The sequence below is a fragment of the Saccopteryx leptura genome, chromosome 1 (genome assembly GCF_036850995.1).
Source record: "Saccopteryx leptura isolate mSacLep1 chromosome 1, mSacLep1_pri_phased_curated, whole genome shotgun sequence".
Lineage (NCBI taxonomy): Eukaryota > Metazoa > Chordata > Mammalia > Chiroptera > Emballonuridae > Saccopteryx > Saccopteryx leptura.
In genome coordinates, this window is record NC_089503.1 from 286,519,707 (window position 1) to 286,537,025 (window position 17,319).

The window sequence follows — 17,319 nt, forward strand, 5'->3', positions numbered from 1 at the left end:
TCTGCCTGTGCCAAGGGGTCATCCAAAAGCTGTGACTCACTCCTCGTCCTGATGGGCATTAGTAACAAGTGAAACATCTGGGAAGCACATGGGTACATCCAAATGCTGACAGGGTCAAGAGCTAAAGTTAGTGTGCCCTTATCCCCTACACGCAAAGAAAATCAAGAAGGCGAAAATTCAGACACAAAATTCAGAGCAAGGGCTTACTTTACAATTACTCACTTCACCAAATGATGCTTGTCTTCACAGAGGAATTCAACATGGAGCCACTTTAAATATCAAGTCTCCCTGAGGCATTTTACAATGTATAAAACTTTGATTTATAAACATCTTTTTAGTTACACATCTGTTCCATGAAATAAGGTCCACAATGCACAGATGTGTGTGCACAGTTAGATATTAGGCTCGACATGTGTAGTCACCGATGATTTAGTTGGCTGAGCAGATGCTATCAGGATCACAGATAGCATCGTTAGACCTGTGCTAATGTGCTGTAAAACTGTGCCGGCAGCTGTTCATTTCTGCTGTGGAGAGGCTACACGAAGGCCCAGGCATCAGGCGAGATTTCCTCATCGCCAAGCAGAAAAAGCAGTAAGGTCACAAGAAATGTATTGGCAGAAGTCTGGCCACTATCTGTGTGAAGGTTGGGAGAAGGAAGGTCAAAGAAAGTCTCCCTCACTGCCCACAGATACTTGTGGCAAAGCCAGGGGTTTAGAACTACCTGTCTAGGCTTCCTGATAGTCTTTTATACAAGAGCTGATACTGTAAGAAACCATTTGGGAAGTATTGGCATTTGAGTGGGGTCAGAGTTGTCCTTGAAACATTCAGTGGTAGATGCTAGAAGCTAAGGGAAAATCAAGATAAAGTGCATTGAAAGCCATTCAGCATCAGTGTGGATAAAATTGGAAGAGGTCTATAACAATGGTAGAGAAAGACCCAGCACAGTTCCTGCTGATCTTTCTAAAGTTGAAATACTTCCTTGATAGATACAAATATAAATTTTAGAAACAACAGGAATAGGGACACACGTGTGACAATAATGTGATAGTTGCCTTTGTTATTTGGATTTGATATAATCTTGAGGGCCTTGATCCTGAGGAGGCAGAAAGCTGACCCCTCTGGTGCCCTGACTGAGTCATGACCATTAGTTGGAGCATGATTCCACACATACCCAAGGCCTCTGGTGTTTTTGTTTGTGTGTGTGTTTGTTTTAAGAAAAATTTTTATGTCTTCCAGGGAAGTCCCAGGAGAAGAAAGACACAAGTTCTTGACTTAAAAAGCTTTCTGTGAAAAGGCTGAGTTTTAGTTGGAAGGTTTCCTCTTCTGAGTATCAAGTTACCAGCTCTGTGTACTTGCAGGTTTCAGTAGAACCAGTGACTCTGCCTTAACTTTCTGTCTTCATCTTTTGTCCATTTCAGAGCCAGGTGGCCCGTCTTTTACCATCGGCAAAGCTATTTGGTTACTCTGGGGTCTAGTGTTTAACAACTCCGTGCCCGTGCAGAACCCGAAGGGGACCACCTCCAAGATCATGGTATCCGTGTGGGCCTTCTTTGCCGTCATCTTCCTGGCCAGCTACACTGCCAACTTAGCTGCCTTCATGATCCAAGAGGAGTATGTGGACCAGGTTTCCGGCCTGAGTGACAAAAAGGTAGGAGAACCATTTAAAACCTGTATTTCCTTCATTCCCATTCTGAACCATACTCAAAGCTCTCACGTACCTGTTAATTTTTCTAAATCTTTAGAATGTGCTGTTCTTTCTTACGTTTCCTCAAATTGGAGGAGGTCTTAAATGAGAGCAGAAATTACTAACCCTACTGAAAATAATATTACTTCACATTCGCCTTCTGATTTGTGAAAGGTGGTTGTCAGTACACCCTTGGCTGCAAATAAGGAGCTTAGTATATTAGCAGCTTTCTGAGTGTGCGGTACCTGTTGTTGGGTACAGTGGGGGCACCTATCTGCGTGCGGCTGCTGTGTGGTGTGTCATTAGAGGGCCGCCCCATGCACCCCCACTGAGGGCACTGGCCCATTATGCCTTCATTTTCCTCCCAGTGGGATTTGGCTGTGGGCTCTCCGTTTGTTTCTCTGTGCACTCGTGTGTTCCTAAGGCTGAGCAGGAGGGTTGTTCTCTTTGTCCTGACGAGAAGTAACAGCTATTTAACTCAATGATTGCCCTGTGTGGGGCTGACCAATTGGCTGCCCCCCTACCAGTGGCAGGCCCCCCTGCTGGCCTGTTCCATTGAGAGAGGAAGGAGAGTGTCTGCTGGTTTCCATCTTTTTTGGGTGTAGACATGCAAGCCCTGTTCTAAGTGCATCCGGCTCTCGAGGTCTGCGGGAAGCATCAGTTTCCTTGGGAACTCTGTCTCCTGAAACCATGATAACCAGATGGTCCAAGACTAGTGATCGGAGTGGCCTTCATGAAGTGTCCAGTAAAGCTCATGGGCACCCTCAAACTAATTCTGGAGGTTTTTATTTTCAACAAGTTTTCTACTCTGTGTTTCTTAAAAGTTTAGAAAAATGTTGATGTCCCACCCTGTCCACCATGATGAAGCCATGAAATATAGGCAGATGAGGGTTTGGGACAGATAGGTCAGATAGGGAATAATTTATCACATGGGTGAGTTTTCCCAAAGATAAAACTTTAAACACTCAGAAAATGGTCTGGGAAGATAGAAAAGGAAGAGATGTTCTCTTTGAGGGTTCAGTTCTGATTTCTCCATCTGTTCATCACTGCTGGCCGAGAATGTGCAGAAGCATGTGAAGAAGGTAAGCGAGCTTCTTAGGGGATGGGAAGATGCAGGTGTGTTTATGCATACACAGCTCGCTATGTTCACCTCTTTGTGCTACTCACCCTCTGGTTTGTCTTCCTCTTTATTCTTCCTCCTATTTTAAAAAATATTCCCTCTCTGGTGTTTCTTTCTCCCTTATTTTTAAGAATTTTTTTTTTTTACTTCTCTCTTCTAAGTCATGATTTATCATGATTTGATCCATATAGTCATTCATTTATTCTTTTTTTTTTTTTCAGGGACAGATTGAGAGTCAGCGAGAGGGATAGATAGGGACACACAGACAGGAACGAAGAGAGATGAGAAGCATCAATCATCAGTTTTTCGGTGGGACACCTTAGTTGTTCATTGATTGCTTTCTCATATGTGCCTTGACCGCGGGCCTTCAGCAGACCAAGTAACCCCTTGCTCGAGCCAGCGACCTTGGGTCCAAGCTGGTGAGCTTTTTTTTTTTTTTTTTTGCTCAAGCCAGATGAGCCCACACTCAAGCTGGTGACCTCGGGGTCTCAAACCTGGGTCTTCCACATTCCAATCCGATGCTCTATCCACTGCGCCACTGCCTGGTCAGGCTATTCATTCATTCTGTCATTGTTCCTTTGTCCTCACCCTTTCTTCCTTCATCATTATCTTCCTTCACCTACTTACGACCACTACTTTACGTGCCTATTTCTGTAACCTGGCAAGTAGTGGGGCTATAAACAGCTACTTCCTCAGGGCTTCATACTGAGATGGTGTGGCACAGGTGGACCGTGACCACCCTAGCACATGAATGTGGCAGACTCATGATAGATCCTGTCCCCCACGTGGGGATTTGTCAGAGATAAAGCAGACCCTGTCCTCACATGAGGCTGTGACAGAGGTGTGATGGCCCGTGTTCCCCATACAGAGTGGCAGGACCGTGTTTCCATGCACTGACAGCATATTAGGGATGGGATGAGTTGCAGTACTTCTTGGGGCTCTAGACTGTAAAGCAGAGAATGGATCATTATCACATTGTTTTCTTCAAACGTCTCTGAGAATTGCTTAGGACAATGTATTTACCTTTCTCAGATCCTCATGGACCACCCAGCAACAACGAAATGATCTTCTGTTTGAACTAAGCATAATTGAGATGAAAGGAGATTGTTTTCCCTTCTGTGGTTTTGAAAGACATATATCATTCTAGGCTGTTTAAACCTGTCTGTATTCTATACCATATTGGTTATGATCCGAAAAGTTGGATCGCATCGGTTCTTTGCTTAAAGAACTTCAGTGGCTCTACTGCTTATTGACTAAAGATGATTTTCTCATACATGGCTGTCAAAGCTTTTACAGATGATTCCCATGTGCTCCAGCTCTTCAGTCTCATCAGCCAATGCTTGGATTCTTGTATCATTCAGATCTAGGCATCCTCGACTTCTTATCCTCGCCAGCTATGCCTCTATCTGTGCATTTGCCTGGGATGTTCTTCTCTTCATTTCTGCACTTATCCAACTCCTACTAGAACTTCAAAACCCAGATTAAAGATTACTTTATTTGTGGATCTTTTTTTGACTCCTCTGGGCAGTTAACCATTCTCTCATCTGTCATAGCAATCATTCCTATTTTTATTATAACACTTGCTTCCACATTGGACTGTAGTAGTCTGTGGTTCTATACCTGACCATATCTCCTTCTATCTGGCCATGAGTTCCAAAAGGTCAGTGGTCATAACTTGGTTATCATTTTTTAAAAAGTGTTGAGAGAGAGGGTTTATTTACTTAAGTGCCTCTTGTGCAAAGCAGCGTACTAAGAATTCTAGGCAAAGAAAGCAACAAGAGAGCCAGAACCCTTTCACAGCTGTTGAATTTGAAAATGCTTTAAATGGTTCTCTCTGCTATATGTCAGAACTTTGCCAATGAGAAAATAGTTAAGAGTGAGCATCCTACCAGAAAGTGGAAATCTAATTTACATAATTATAGAAACATTTTAATAAGTAATGGCATATAACTACACATCAGTGTCAGAAACAGTAATATAAATCAGAAAGAGAGTTTTCTGAAAGTTTACTAAAAAATGTTGTAATTCTTAATGATTTTTACTTAAAAATACTTAAAACAAAGTCTTGGGACTAACTTTGCCTGAGAGAAAGTACATGCTATGAATTTTGAAAAGTAGAAAAGACACCAAAGCAATAATATCAATAGAAATAAGGTGATTTTGAAGATTTTTTTTCAATGTAATTCAAGTTTCATCAAGGAAGGTAACATTTAAAATGAAGAAAGTTTCCTGAACTTGTTTTAACTATCATGGATGGCATATCCTCTATTAACTCAGATCAAATGATAAATATCTTAGCGTTATGATGGGACAATATCTGTAGCCATTACATTTATATATTCTTAAGAAATTATTTTGAATTTTATGGCAGAAAAATGTTTCCATGTCTCATTTATCTTAAGGTAAATAATGCAAATGGTCCAGTTAAATTTCTATGGAAACCTATTTGGGGCTCCTATTTATTGGATGGCTTCCATTTTGCACTACTTGCTCTAACTAAATACGGGGGCAGTTCTAACAGTTAGTAGCCCTACTGTGCATTCATTCCATCATCTCCCCCAAGAAGAGGAGGATATAAGGGAGCTGGTGACCTTTCTCTTCTCTTAACAAAGAGCCCACAATGCTAATCCTCTTACTTCTCACCTATCCAGATGGATTTCTCCTTTTGCAGTCTGCCAGCCATAGCATGTAGGCTAAAGAGCTTGGCCAAGTGAAAGATGGGACATATTTGCTGGGCACTGGGTACATTAAGTGTGCTACATATGTGTTATATGTATACTCTTCATATAGGTATGATTACTTAGATTTTACAAATAAGGACACTGAGGCTTTGTGAAGTTTAGTGACACATTATCCAGTGACAGAACCAAGGTTTGAGTTCCTTTGTGTTTGACTCTAAAACCACTTTATGAGGATGTCTCCCTTATAGCTAATTCCAGACAAAGCTATGACATAGCTAAAGATTGGTATTGACACCCTGCCCCTACTTTCTCATTTAATTCCCTAGATTCTCATTTAATGACTCTGTCTTAGTTCCATTTAACTCCAACCCTTCTCAGAGCACAATACCCTACCACTACCATGACTACTCTTCATACTGCTGTTACTATTACTGATAATAATAATAACAGTTACCGTTATTCTTAACACAACCTCAACAATAATATCTCTGCTAACATTTTTCCAGGTCTTACCAGTCAGGCATAATGCCAAATACTTTGCATAGATTACTTTACATAATAGTGCTATTAATATCTTCATTTGTATATAAGAAAACTGAAGCTTAGAGAGGTTAAGTAATTAGCCCTGCTGATGTTCCTGGCTGCCCAGAGCCCCTGAACAGTGTGCCACCCTATTCAAATACTGATGGTTTTTCCAGTTAATTCCCTTTCTTCCTACCCTCCCATCTACCTAGTCAAAGTTTAACAAGTTAGATTATTTTCCTTCTACTAAAAAGTAGCTATCTGATTAACAGATCCATAATAATTATATAGTATTTAAACATTTGCACATTGTATAATAAGTCTTTTAGAGGTATTACTTGAAACAGAGAATACTGGTGATTTCTAGTACTGTAATTGGACAAACTAATAACCCTCAAATTGTCTTTAGTTCAGACCTGTTGTGACCCTGAGCTCTAAGCCACTGTTGGAGGGTGGGGGAGGGGTAGCAGCAGGAGAGAGAGAGATTGGTTATGAAGAGGGGGCTGAAGAAAGCCTGTGGGGAGGCAAAGACTGTGAAGGTCACTGGAGGCTGCCATCTGGCTGCTGGGCTCCCGAAGGCATGTAGCTCTGTCCTGCTTCACATATTCCTACCACCAGTGTGACATATACACACATTATATTTTACAATTCTTCTCTGAAGGGAGTAGAGGAACTTAATTAACTTCAGAATGTCACAAAGGTGCTTATCTAATTCATGACAGCAGCCATCTTTGCTGTAACATTGGAGGTACAATCAGGATGGCCTGCTAACAACTGAACAAGGACTTCATGGCCTTTCTAGGTCATGAATACTTGGGAGTTTCTGAGAAGTCCCGTAGGGTCTGGAAGTCACCTCATATCCTTTTGGGATATAGGCAGGGTGTAACTTTGATTAAGCAGCATGCAAACAAATCAGTAGGCATTTTGGAAGCAAACGAACCTGGAGATAAGCATATTACACCACAACTATGCTGAAATGTTCGGATGGTATCCGAGCACGTGTGAGGAAATGGGCCATGCTTCCTACTGTACAAATGTGTTTTTCTTGCCCTATTAACTCTAGGCTGAGAGCCAGTGGAAGACAGCTGACCTCAAGCCTGATCTGTCACAACCTGGTCCTGGCCCAGACTATCTTGGTCAGACCATGCAACACTGAGCTAAAAATAGCTTACTAGGAAAAGCGACAGGCATGACTAACTAGACAGGGAGCTAGAGCGGAGGGCTTGAGCAGGGCCTCCAGGTACTTGAGAAAAATAAAGGGGTATGATTTATTGTGTCTGGAGCTGTCAAGCAACTAGTCACCTTGTAACGGCTGGTCAAGAGTAAGTCTGGAGGAAGTGGCAAGAGAAAGAAACTCCCCAAACCCTAGAGTACAGGACATGCACGAGGTGGGCAACAGTGCCTGCCCCTTTGTCCCTTTAGTAGCAGAGCCAGTCTATGCATGGACCACTGTCCCAGGCACCAAGGTTACTGCCTGGTGGCCTCCACCCACATAGATCCAGAACAAAACCCAGGGCTTGCCCAGTCCTATCTCAGTCAGTCATGGTCAGCTGTTACCACTTCTCTGGTTGTATTTGAGAATGGGACTATTATGTCTCTTCAATCGGCCCTCTGGAACCCTAACTCCTAAAGCAGCAAACCCTTGCTATCAGCTCAGCATCCAATGAGGCTCAGCAGTCCCAGCCCCAGGACGCAGAGGCCCCAGAGCTGACTGCTGTGCTCCCAAGGGGCCCAGGGTCCTCCCTTTCTCCTGTCTGGGCACCCTTCACATCGCCCACTTCACTCTGCCCTCTTCTCCTTGCTTTCCGATATCCCATGACTTCCTGCCTGGACTCCTCACCTTCCAGTTCTACTCTACTTTTGGGGACTGTTGGGAGTTGAATGGTGGCCCCCCAAAAAGGTACATCTATATCCTGACCTCTGGAACCTTTGAATGTGGTCCTTATTGGGGGAGGGGGGGGTATTTGCAGATGTAATTAAGTTAAGGATCTCAAGATAAGATTATTCTGGATTATTCAGGTTGATGCTAAATCAGTGACAAGTGTCCTTCTCAGAGAAAGGCAGGGAGAAATTTGACAGAAGAGGAGAAGGCCGTAGGAAGGCAGAATGGAGACTGGACTATTGGGGCTACCAGCAATGCCTAGAGCCACTGGAAGCCAGAAGAGAGAAGGAATCAACACCTTAATTTTGGACTTCTGGCCTCCAGAAGCCTGTGGGAATAAATTTGTATTGTTGAAGTCACCATCTCCCTGGGGATTTGTTATGGGAGCCACAGGAAACCAGCCACACCGACTGATGCTTACCCCTTTCACAGCTGGCTGGGGAGCTCACGCCACCCTTTGGTCTTTGGTGCTTATCCTGCTCTTCTCAGTGTCCTTCCCCAGCCACCACCCCCTCCTTCCAAAGTGAGTCCTTGTCACAGCAGGGTCTACTTTAGTACCTCTTCTCACCAGTCTCCTTTGCTTGGAAGAGCTGGTCTACACATCTCTGTTTCTGGTTGAAGATCTTGTTGAGTTTTGGGGGAGATTTATCGGTATCGCTTCCTACCGTGCCATTACGCTGACGTCATCCTGGTCTACACATCTCACTGAAGATCTGCAGAAACTCGTTTCACACACAGAGAGTCTTCCCCATGCTGGTTAATTTCAGGAAGACCATTAAAAACCTAAACACCATTGTGTGCTCCCTTTGACTCTGTCCTCAAGCCTGATTAATGACAGTTTCTCATAGTATGCAGTGTGTTATTTGTGTGTACACTTCCTACACAGCCTTCTCCTCACCCTCATAGTAATAATGTCACTGGTAAAGGGAACTGGGGACATGTTTTTGTAAGATGCATTGTTTTCATTACTCTCTTCTGGGGAAAATATTAATGCAGAGGTCTCAAACTCGCGGCCCACGGGCCGCATGCGGCCCGCCGAACAATTTTGTGTGGCCCACAGACTAATCCACAAAGTTCAAAATATTTTGGATAAAATTAAGTAAGCCTAGGGACCTACTTGTATTTTTCATTTCTCTAGCATCCTAGCTAGATATTAGCTTAGTTAACAGCAGTTGTGATGCGAACTACAGTTTCTGGTCATTTTGTGACACTGAGTAAACTGCATGTACGATTGTGCTTGTTGTACTGATTTTTTTTTGTTTTCAACTGCAGTGAGAAAAGTGTTGCGTAACAGTTGCCTTTTGTAGACCTAGTGCGGCCCGCCGAAGGGCTGTGATCTTGCTCTGCGGCCCACATGCTGAGTTGAGTTTGAGACCCCTGTATTAATGGGTTCCTCTTATCCTCTGGATTGTGCTGTGTTGTTCAAATCACAGAACTGGAAGGGACTTTATCTGATTTCCAGGGATGAGTGACACTTTTCATCATCAAAGGCAACCAGGTATCCTTTCCATGTAGATGAACATGTTACACAGGAATGCACATTCAACATGTGTGTGTGTGCACATGTAGCTCTATCCTCCAAAACTGGAAAGATAACAAGATAATTGGGTAATTAAGAACTTGGCACTCAGCAGAGCTGCAAAGGGAACACCAGTTCCTCATGTGCATAGAACATAAGCTTTACAAAGTGGATCGCTGGAAGGTTTTCTTACCTGGAAGAAGAAGAAAATTGTAACTCATCCTGTTGATACTAGTGGAACCATCTTTCTGAAATGAAAGAAAGTGAAATATAAGAGAGGGAGGAAGGAATAAAAGCATTGAAACCCAATCTTGGTATCGGTCTGCTCCGTATAACTCTTTTTAGAAAGGTGTTACTATGCAAGATATTAAAGAACGAAAGCCTTCCTCGAGCTTTAAAATATTTTTAGTGTACGAGTACAAACTAGCATGAGTATGAATTCACGATCTCCCTGCCTGTGTTGAATTGAACTGGGCCCCAAATGAAAGCTAGCAATAGGCAGCAGACAGTTTTAGTTAATAAAAGAATATACAGCATACGCATGGTATGCGCACTTGAGCTTTGGGTGTTCTGATAGTAAAAGCTAGCGAGGATTTCTTTGAACTGGTTGATTCATTGGACTTTCTGTGGCTTCCCTGTGGGGTCTCTCCCCACAGGCCATCTCTCCTGGGTTGGGAAGAATAAGTGGCTCTGAGGACTGCCACACACGTTCGATCTACCTGCAGCTAAGTCTCTGGTTTTAAGAGAAGAGAGCCGTTCCCTTCTAGCTGACTACTAAAGGCGGTTTCTTCATTCTGAAGTTTATTTACATTTTTTAAATCATTCTTTAACATCCTTGTCTCTCTCTAGTTGAAAACAAAAATGAGAAATAAGTGGTTTAGTCCAAGAGGGCTAAGCTTTTATATGCTCACTAAATCTTGGCTTGTGGATTAAAGACTTCTTCTTTTAGGAGTTAGTGTTACACTAACTGGACAACTAAGTTCAAGTGCTTTGAGACAAATTAATGCAGCTGTGAAAATGTGTACGTAGCCCAAGCCATCAGGCCTAAAATGCATCAAATTTTAGAGATGTCAGAATTCTATTCACAGTGAAAATTGTGGCCTGGACTGGCTCTGGGCTTTTATGGATGTTGCAGTCTTTGTGCCCTTCCAGGACCCCCTTGCTATGAGGCTGGCAAGAGCAGACAAGGGTCTCAGTGGACTCCGTGTAACCTGTTATATTTTTGGAAGTTTTCTGCATAGCTGGGCATATGCTAGGGTCAGTGGGGGCCGGATAGCGCCTAAGGCTTGGCGACACCCGACCATTTAGTTTTACAATTTGATGTCAAGTTTTCCCTTCCAGCATGGGTCACCGAGAGCCACTGAAAGGTCACTCGCACTCTGTAAACACTGTGGTCTCAGACACTTCCTCTGGAGGTTTTTTTCCGGTTCTATTCATGGGGCTTTGATTTGTAGTGTCGAGGGCATGAACTGCAGGCCAGCACCACCCTGAGAGCTGCCCTAATGGAGGGGAACAAGGAAGCAGCTCCCAGGTGCAGGCAGCTTAGACTTTCCGGAGCAGGAAGATCAGGGTCTTAGATCCTCACTCTAAAATTATGGGGTTAGTCTGTATAAGTAGAGGGAATACAGGAAGGAGTGTCTGCTTAAGAAGGGGTGGGATGGAGCGGAGTGTGGATATCAAAGTCACCTGGAGAACCCTTTCAAATTAAATAAGCCTCTGTCTCCCTAGCTGGAAATAAAGGCACCAAGGGAGAAAGCTTCCACTGCAGTTGAGCCTGCTGGGAGGCAGCCAGAAAACAAAAGTATAAAAAGGATTTTGAGAATCCTTTTGGTACTTGAGAGCAAGTTATTGGAGGGACGTAACAGCCCCCTTCTCCCACTGGCCTAAAACCTACTAAAGGGGCCTTAGGGGGACCATTTGGAGAGCTTAGTATTCACCCCCTGCAGTGGGAATGGAGAAGGGACAGACCAAAGCTGACAGGTCTTGTCTAGAGCAGATCACCAGTAGGTGGGCCAGACTCCGGCCTGTGGCTGGAAGGGTCTGTGTTTTTTCAGACCAAACTAGGCCACATGGGAAGGAGGGACTCAGTCTGAGCCCTGAGTGGAGGGAGGTATATTTAAAGGTACTCTGCTAAAAGGACTTCCTGCCCAGGATGAGGCAACCCAAACAGAAGTTTTTCTAGAAGGATGTCACTTGATGAAGAAGGGGAAGGGACTCCTGTAAGTGACCAGCTGTGCCGAGGGGGTTACAGACTACGGCTCTCACTGAGGCAGAGGCTGTCCTCTGGGCAGCCGTGAACTTGCCGGCCAAGGAGAAGGCTGCTTTGAATACCGACCACACCTAGACAGCATCAGTGCCAGATCACCACCGTGTCACCAAGTGAGTGCTTTCTTGCCTCTATGGCTCCTCCTGCTCCTGCCCCCACTGCTTGTCCCACCACCCCATAGAATGGGAGGAGCACAGGTAGGATATAGGATCTGTAAGAGCTGACTTCACTTTGGATTTTATTTCTCAGCTAGCTGATAGCCACTGGGATTCCTGGGGCCATATCTGCTTGGTTTTCTCTTCCCTTATCATTGAACACTTATTAAACTCTTATGTGCCAGGCCTACTGTTAGACTCTTCATATCCGTAGCTACTTTTAATCCTTATGCCCACCCTTTGAGGTAGATATTATTAATCTTATTTTACAGATCAGGCAATATAAGCCTTAAGAAAATTCACCAAAGTCACACAACTAGGAAATGAGGATGTTAGAATTCAATATAGGGAGAGCTGACTCCACAGCCCATAGCCAGCCCCTGTGTAATGCACTGGTATAGCCCTATACCAGTCTTTAAGTGAACACAGGAAGGGGGCGGGTGTGGTTCTAGAGGCAATGGCCTGACGCAGCAGAATCCAGGCAAGTTCCCTGTCCTGAGGACCCTGTCTGGCCTGGCTTCTTGGGTTCTCAAGGGGTGCTTATGGACCCCCGTAGACCAGTCTTTACCCAGCTGTGAGTACACAGGAACCTAAAAGTGACTTGTTCACTGGAATTTAGGAATATCTTCAACAAGAGCTCTGTTGTCTTTATTTCTGTACTCATGGCCTCTTGTATGTCTAAGAGCCACTAATCAATGAAGGTTGACTGGATGAATGGATCCAAAAGACTTGGAATGTTATCGGGCACCATGGTTTGTCTTTCTAGGAAGTAAACATTAAATGTACTTAATTCAGATGGAAAGAACAAGATCCCAATCTCAGGAGCCTTCTGTTTAGGGGAAAAGAAAGGAAGACAGAGAGGAAAGAATTGGAGAGTAGGGAAATGCACCCTGCTCTCTCTCTCCGTCTCCATCTTGGGAGAGAAGGAAAGCAAGAGCAGTATTGATTGTTTCTCAAGCACTCCGGCAAGGAGAGCATAAGTAGCTTAAGTCTAGAAACCACCTTGCTATTAAATTTGCTAAATGCTTAATTCCTTAAACCTTCCGCACACTCTCTGCTTATCAGTAGCACCACAGTATGTTCTGAGTTAAGCATAAGCCAGTACTGTTCCTTACAAGAACCGATTGCCAGTGGACCCTGAGATGGCTGGAACTCAGCTTCTTTTGGACTGAGTCCAAAAGAGATGTTGCGCTGGTTGTCATCCTGGTACTGGAGAAAGAATGCTGTGATGTCCAGTGATGTCTCCTAGAGGTTTCACATACAAATTGAACAAGCTTGCTAAACAGCATTGCACTATGAAGGACATGGCAGCTGCCGACTTCCGGGCAGAGGAACCTCTGGGGAGTGAGCCTTTTTATTGCTCCCAGAAAAAAAAATATCATACTGACCACACAAGGTTATTCACTCACATGCCTTTACATGACACACCCTGCAAGCACATGAACACATCACACAGGGTGCAGACGCGGCTGTGACTGGGAACATGGAGCAATTTTCTACATTTTCCTTTTCTCCTTATAAAAGTACGTCAAATTAATTGCGGCCAATTATGTACAAATCCCTTTCTGTGTGCCAGTCAGGACTGCCTGATGGGAAGGAGGCACTCTCACCTACTTCATTATGCAAATTGATATTCAAAGGCTGAAGAACAATGCAGACCTCAGCACAGCAGTGATTTCAGGCTTTGATATGAGGCCACTGCCAGAGGAGTTGCTTTAACCTTCTGTCGGTGATAAAGGAGGGCTGCGAAGGCTTCAGGTGACAATAGAGGCAGAGTCCAAGCCCGGGCCGGCTCCCAGAGGACCAGTTACCCTGGTGTGAATGGGGCCCTGGCATGAAAGGTCACCACGAGGTCTGACAAGATTCAGGATGATTGGGAGTCCAAATAGTTTAGACAGACTATCTTGATTATTTAAATACCCCGGTGTTCTGATGGCCATAAATAACATTTTGCTGAATGTGGTGGGTATCTGTAAAGATGGAGCCAGGTATGGCCATAAATGTGTGATCCTCTGAATGTCTGCAATCAAGGACAAGCATGATCCATCACACACAGAAGTAATCAACACACACACACACACACACACACACACACACACACAGAGGCAGAAATCAATGAACACTAATGTTTCATATGATAAGATGATTTTATTTGGAAAAGGCTTGTACCAGTCAGCTATTGGTTCATTCGGGAGCTACTCTATGCAGAGAAGAGTTATGCACCCTTCAGTAATCACAGTCATGAGGACTCACTTCTCTCGTGCCCACCTCACCTAGTTACCTTGTCCTAGCACTTCAGAATCTCCTCTTGAGTTGGAATTACAGTGTTGCCTTTGACCCAAACTGAAGTTATCCACAAGAGGCTTTTAGCAAATTTATGTAATTGTCACCCTGGTCCTCTCAGCTGGGGAGGGATGGTATGAGCCCGACAGCACACAGCCTTGCAGGCATTTCTGCTTGGCGGCTGTGGTCTCAGTGACATGGAGCAGGCCAGGAGGAGTTTGGGGTTGGGAAGCTGGCAGTTTTCCAGCTGACATCAGTTTTTGGTTTGAAGTGTCATGAAAACACATCGGCTAACACCCCTGGGATCTAGGATAAGTCCCTCCAGGACACAGATGACCATATCAGCAGCCATTCCACCACCACCTCATCACTGTTGGTGCCAACACTCCATGTGGGTGACTGTGTACACATAAAAGGAGCAATATGGCATCCTTGCAGCATCTGAAGGCTGTATGGTTCACTGAAAAGGGGGAGTCACTGAAAGAAATGGCTGCCAAGGCAGTCTGCCTGCCAAGCCAGTTGGTCTACATGGCCACTGCTCTTTTTGAATATTTCCATGTGCTTCTACTTCTGGTTTAAGTGTTTATATATAAAAAAGTTAAACTATCTAACTTCTTCTAATGCATATATGTTAGGGACATTGAGTGATGGTTTAATTACAAATCAGTGAGACCTTTTTTTAAGGTTGTCTCTATGGATGTGATCCCTTTGGATGGAAAAAATGGGGCATTTGGTTTTGTGGACATTGGTCATGTAGGAACATAGGAACTGTCAGGTTTGGATGCCCTGGAAAGGAGCTTAGGAAAAGGAGGGCTCAGGAAGTGGGGTTTGAATATAGAAAGTGAAGTTCAAGGGCTAGCCCTGCACCCAAGCCAGGAAAGTCTTCCCTCTTTACCCCGGTACTTCATCACCCAGCCCCAGGTACTTACCCCTGTCTTCCTACAGCAGCCAGAACCCCCTCCGTCACCCTCCACTAGAATCATTGGTCAAATGTCCACTTTCTTCACTGCACTGCAAGCTCCTTGGAGCAATAAACAGGCTTTTAATAACTGTCTATTCATCTCCTGGGATAGTGCCTGCTACATCCTAGAACTATGTTAAGTGAATGAATGTTCCCAGAACATAAACTAACAATAATAACATGAAAGTTCTGCTCTCTTATGGATGAAATTGCCTTTAATGAGCTAGCCATTTATAGTATTGTTTCTCTGAGGAAATGTATTTCTGTTTCTGAATAGCTGATTTATAAATGAACTCTTGAGGACAATGTGTTCATAGGTGGGAGTCTGCCTGTTAAAAACTGCAATTCCAAAGCCAAAGATAAATTAACCTTTGTATGGTGTGTTCTTTTGTAGTGTTAACCACCATGGCCCTCATGCATGGTAATCATTGTGTAAAACCCCATCAATAACTATAGTCTCGGAGAGTAGACCAGCCATTAGTGACCATGGGTGGCATTCCCTGGGCTAGACAACTTACATTCTTTGTCATAATTACTTCGCCTTCCAAATCTTTTAGGTAGATGCTACCTTTGCTTTACAGAAAAGGAAGCTAAGACTCAGCCACTTAAAGTGTATCATATGGCTGGACTCCTAAACCCTTCTGTGCCTCAGTTTCCTAATTATACTATAGTGACAAAAAATATTGCTTACATTATGGGTTGTGCTGATTAAAGATGTATAAGACCCATAAAGTATTTGGACCAGTGTCCCAGGCATACTAGTCCATCCTTAAATGTGAGGATTCAGATCTTTTTGCAGAACCAGGGTTTGTGCCTAAGTCCATCTCACAAAGCCCATGTGTTATGATTAATGTGTACTGTGAAAGCCAGAGAAAAATTGCTACTAATCTACTCTAAAGCCCACCTGTGGTCCTCCCTCCACACCCTCCACCGTCCCCACCCCACCTCCAGCTCCCTGCACTTATTCATCTGTTTCAGTGAGATTCCAGGTCAGGGGTGGGGCGTGGAGAAGAAATAATGTGTACATGTCAGGACTGGAAATGTGAGCAAGAGAGAAAGGAAGAGTCACTCTCAGTGCTCAGACTACCCAGAAATAGCTCTGGATCCAAGCATGCTAGAAGAAGGGTATCTGCCATGACCAACAGGTGCTGGTACCTCTTTGCAACCATCCTTGTGGGTCTTTTGAGAGAAAGCACTTAGCCTCCCCCTAAGTGCAGAGTAAGAGCTCAGTGAATGTTTATATATCTGTATCTGTCACCCATTGCTGTAATAAAAAAAACAATTACTTCAATTGCATTTTTATTGGACTGCTCCTGGGCGCTCCCCTAAACAGTTTCTTCCAGGAGTGGACAAATTATAAAACTGTTTCTCTTAGAGTCTGCCCTGCTTGCATGGCCTGTATTGCCAAAGAATTGCCTGTCCTCCCACTTTCCCAGAAAAAGTAAGCCCAACCATGCCTACTTTAGACTCTCTTGAAAACCTAGTTAGAAAAGAGCTTTAGCTTCACTGCAAATTGTTGATGAAACAGAATTTCTAACATTCATAAATTTACCATGAATACCTTTTTTGACTAGTTTAGCCACAGAAAAATCCATTCTTATACATAGTTGCCACTCTATCGTAATTTATTTGCTAACGAAGTAAACACTGAAGCTCCCTAATGACCCTTTGCCATTTGGAAAATTCCCAGAATGTCAGGGGAGATGCAGGTTTGGAAGAACCTGAGCCCAGTGTTTCAGTCCCTGAAGCGCCCCTGCGCCCTCCCAGCCCAGGGAGCGCTCTTCCATCCTGCATACCATTTAGCGTCTCCGCTGGCCAATTCCCACTTAACACGGGCTGTATTAATTAATGGGCCTTATCCTGCATATCGTTATGACAACCATAATGTAATGGTAGTCTCTAAATAATTTCATTCTTTTTCAGTCTCATCACCTAATCTTCATTTATTCATTCAACAGACAGACCTTAAACAGCTTCCCTAGATTACTTACTGAGACGGGGCTAGGAAGATCTGAACAATGTGTGCAAGCACTTTACCTCTGAGCTTTCTGTCCCCACTCAGCTCAGAATCTAACCACACTTTGTCTCAGGAGTCCTAGCAGCTGCCACATCACCCATGGCTAAGGCTCACAAAGACCAACAGAGTCTCCAGACACCCCTCCTACCCTGTGTTAATCCTTTGTTCAACCTAGATTCTGCCTCCTAGCAGAATCCTGTCCCTCCCCACAGTTCTTTAGATTAACTCG

General features: G+C 44.0%; 1 protein-coding gene across 2 annotated transcripts in view; it reads left to right on the top strand.

The window, feature by feature from the left end:
• GRIN2B (glutamate ionotropic receptor NMDA type subunit 2B) overlaps positions 1-17,319 on the top strand; it is a 442,385-nt gene that overhangs the window by 393,286 nt on the left and 31,780 nt on the right. For both annotated transcript variants that reach the window (XM_066355404.1, XM_066355413.1), the window contains one exon: positions 1,419-1,648. In XM_066355404.1, the coding sequence (XP_066211501.1) occupies positions 1,419-1,648 (230 nt within the window). The remainder of the gene's footprint in view (positions 1-1,418; positions 1,649-17,319) is intronic.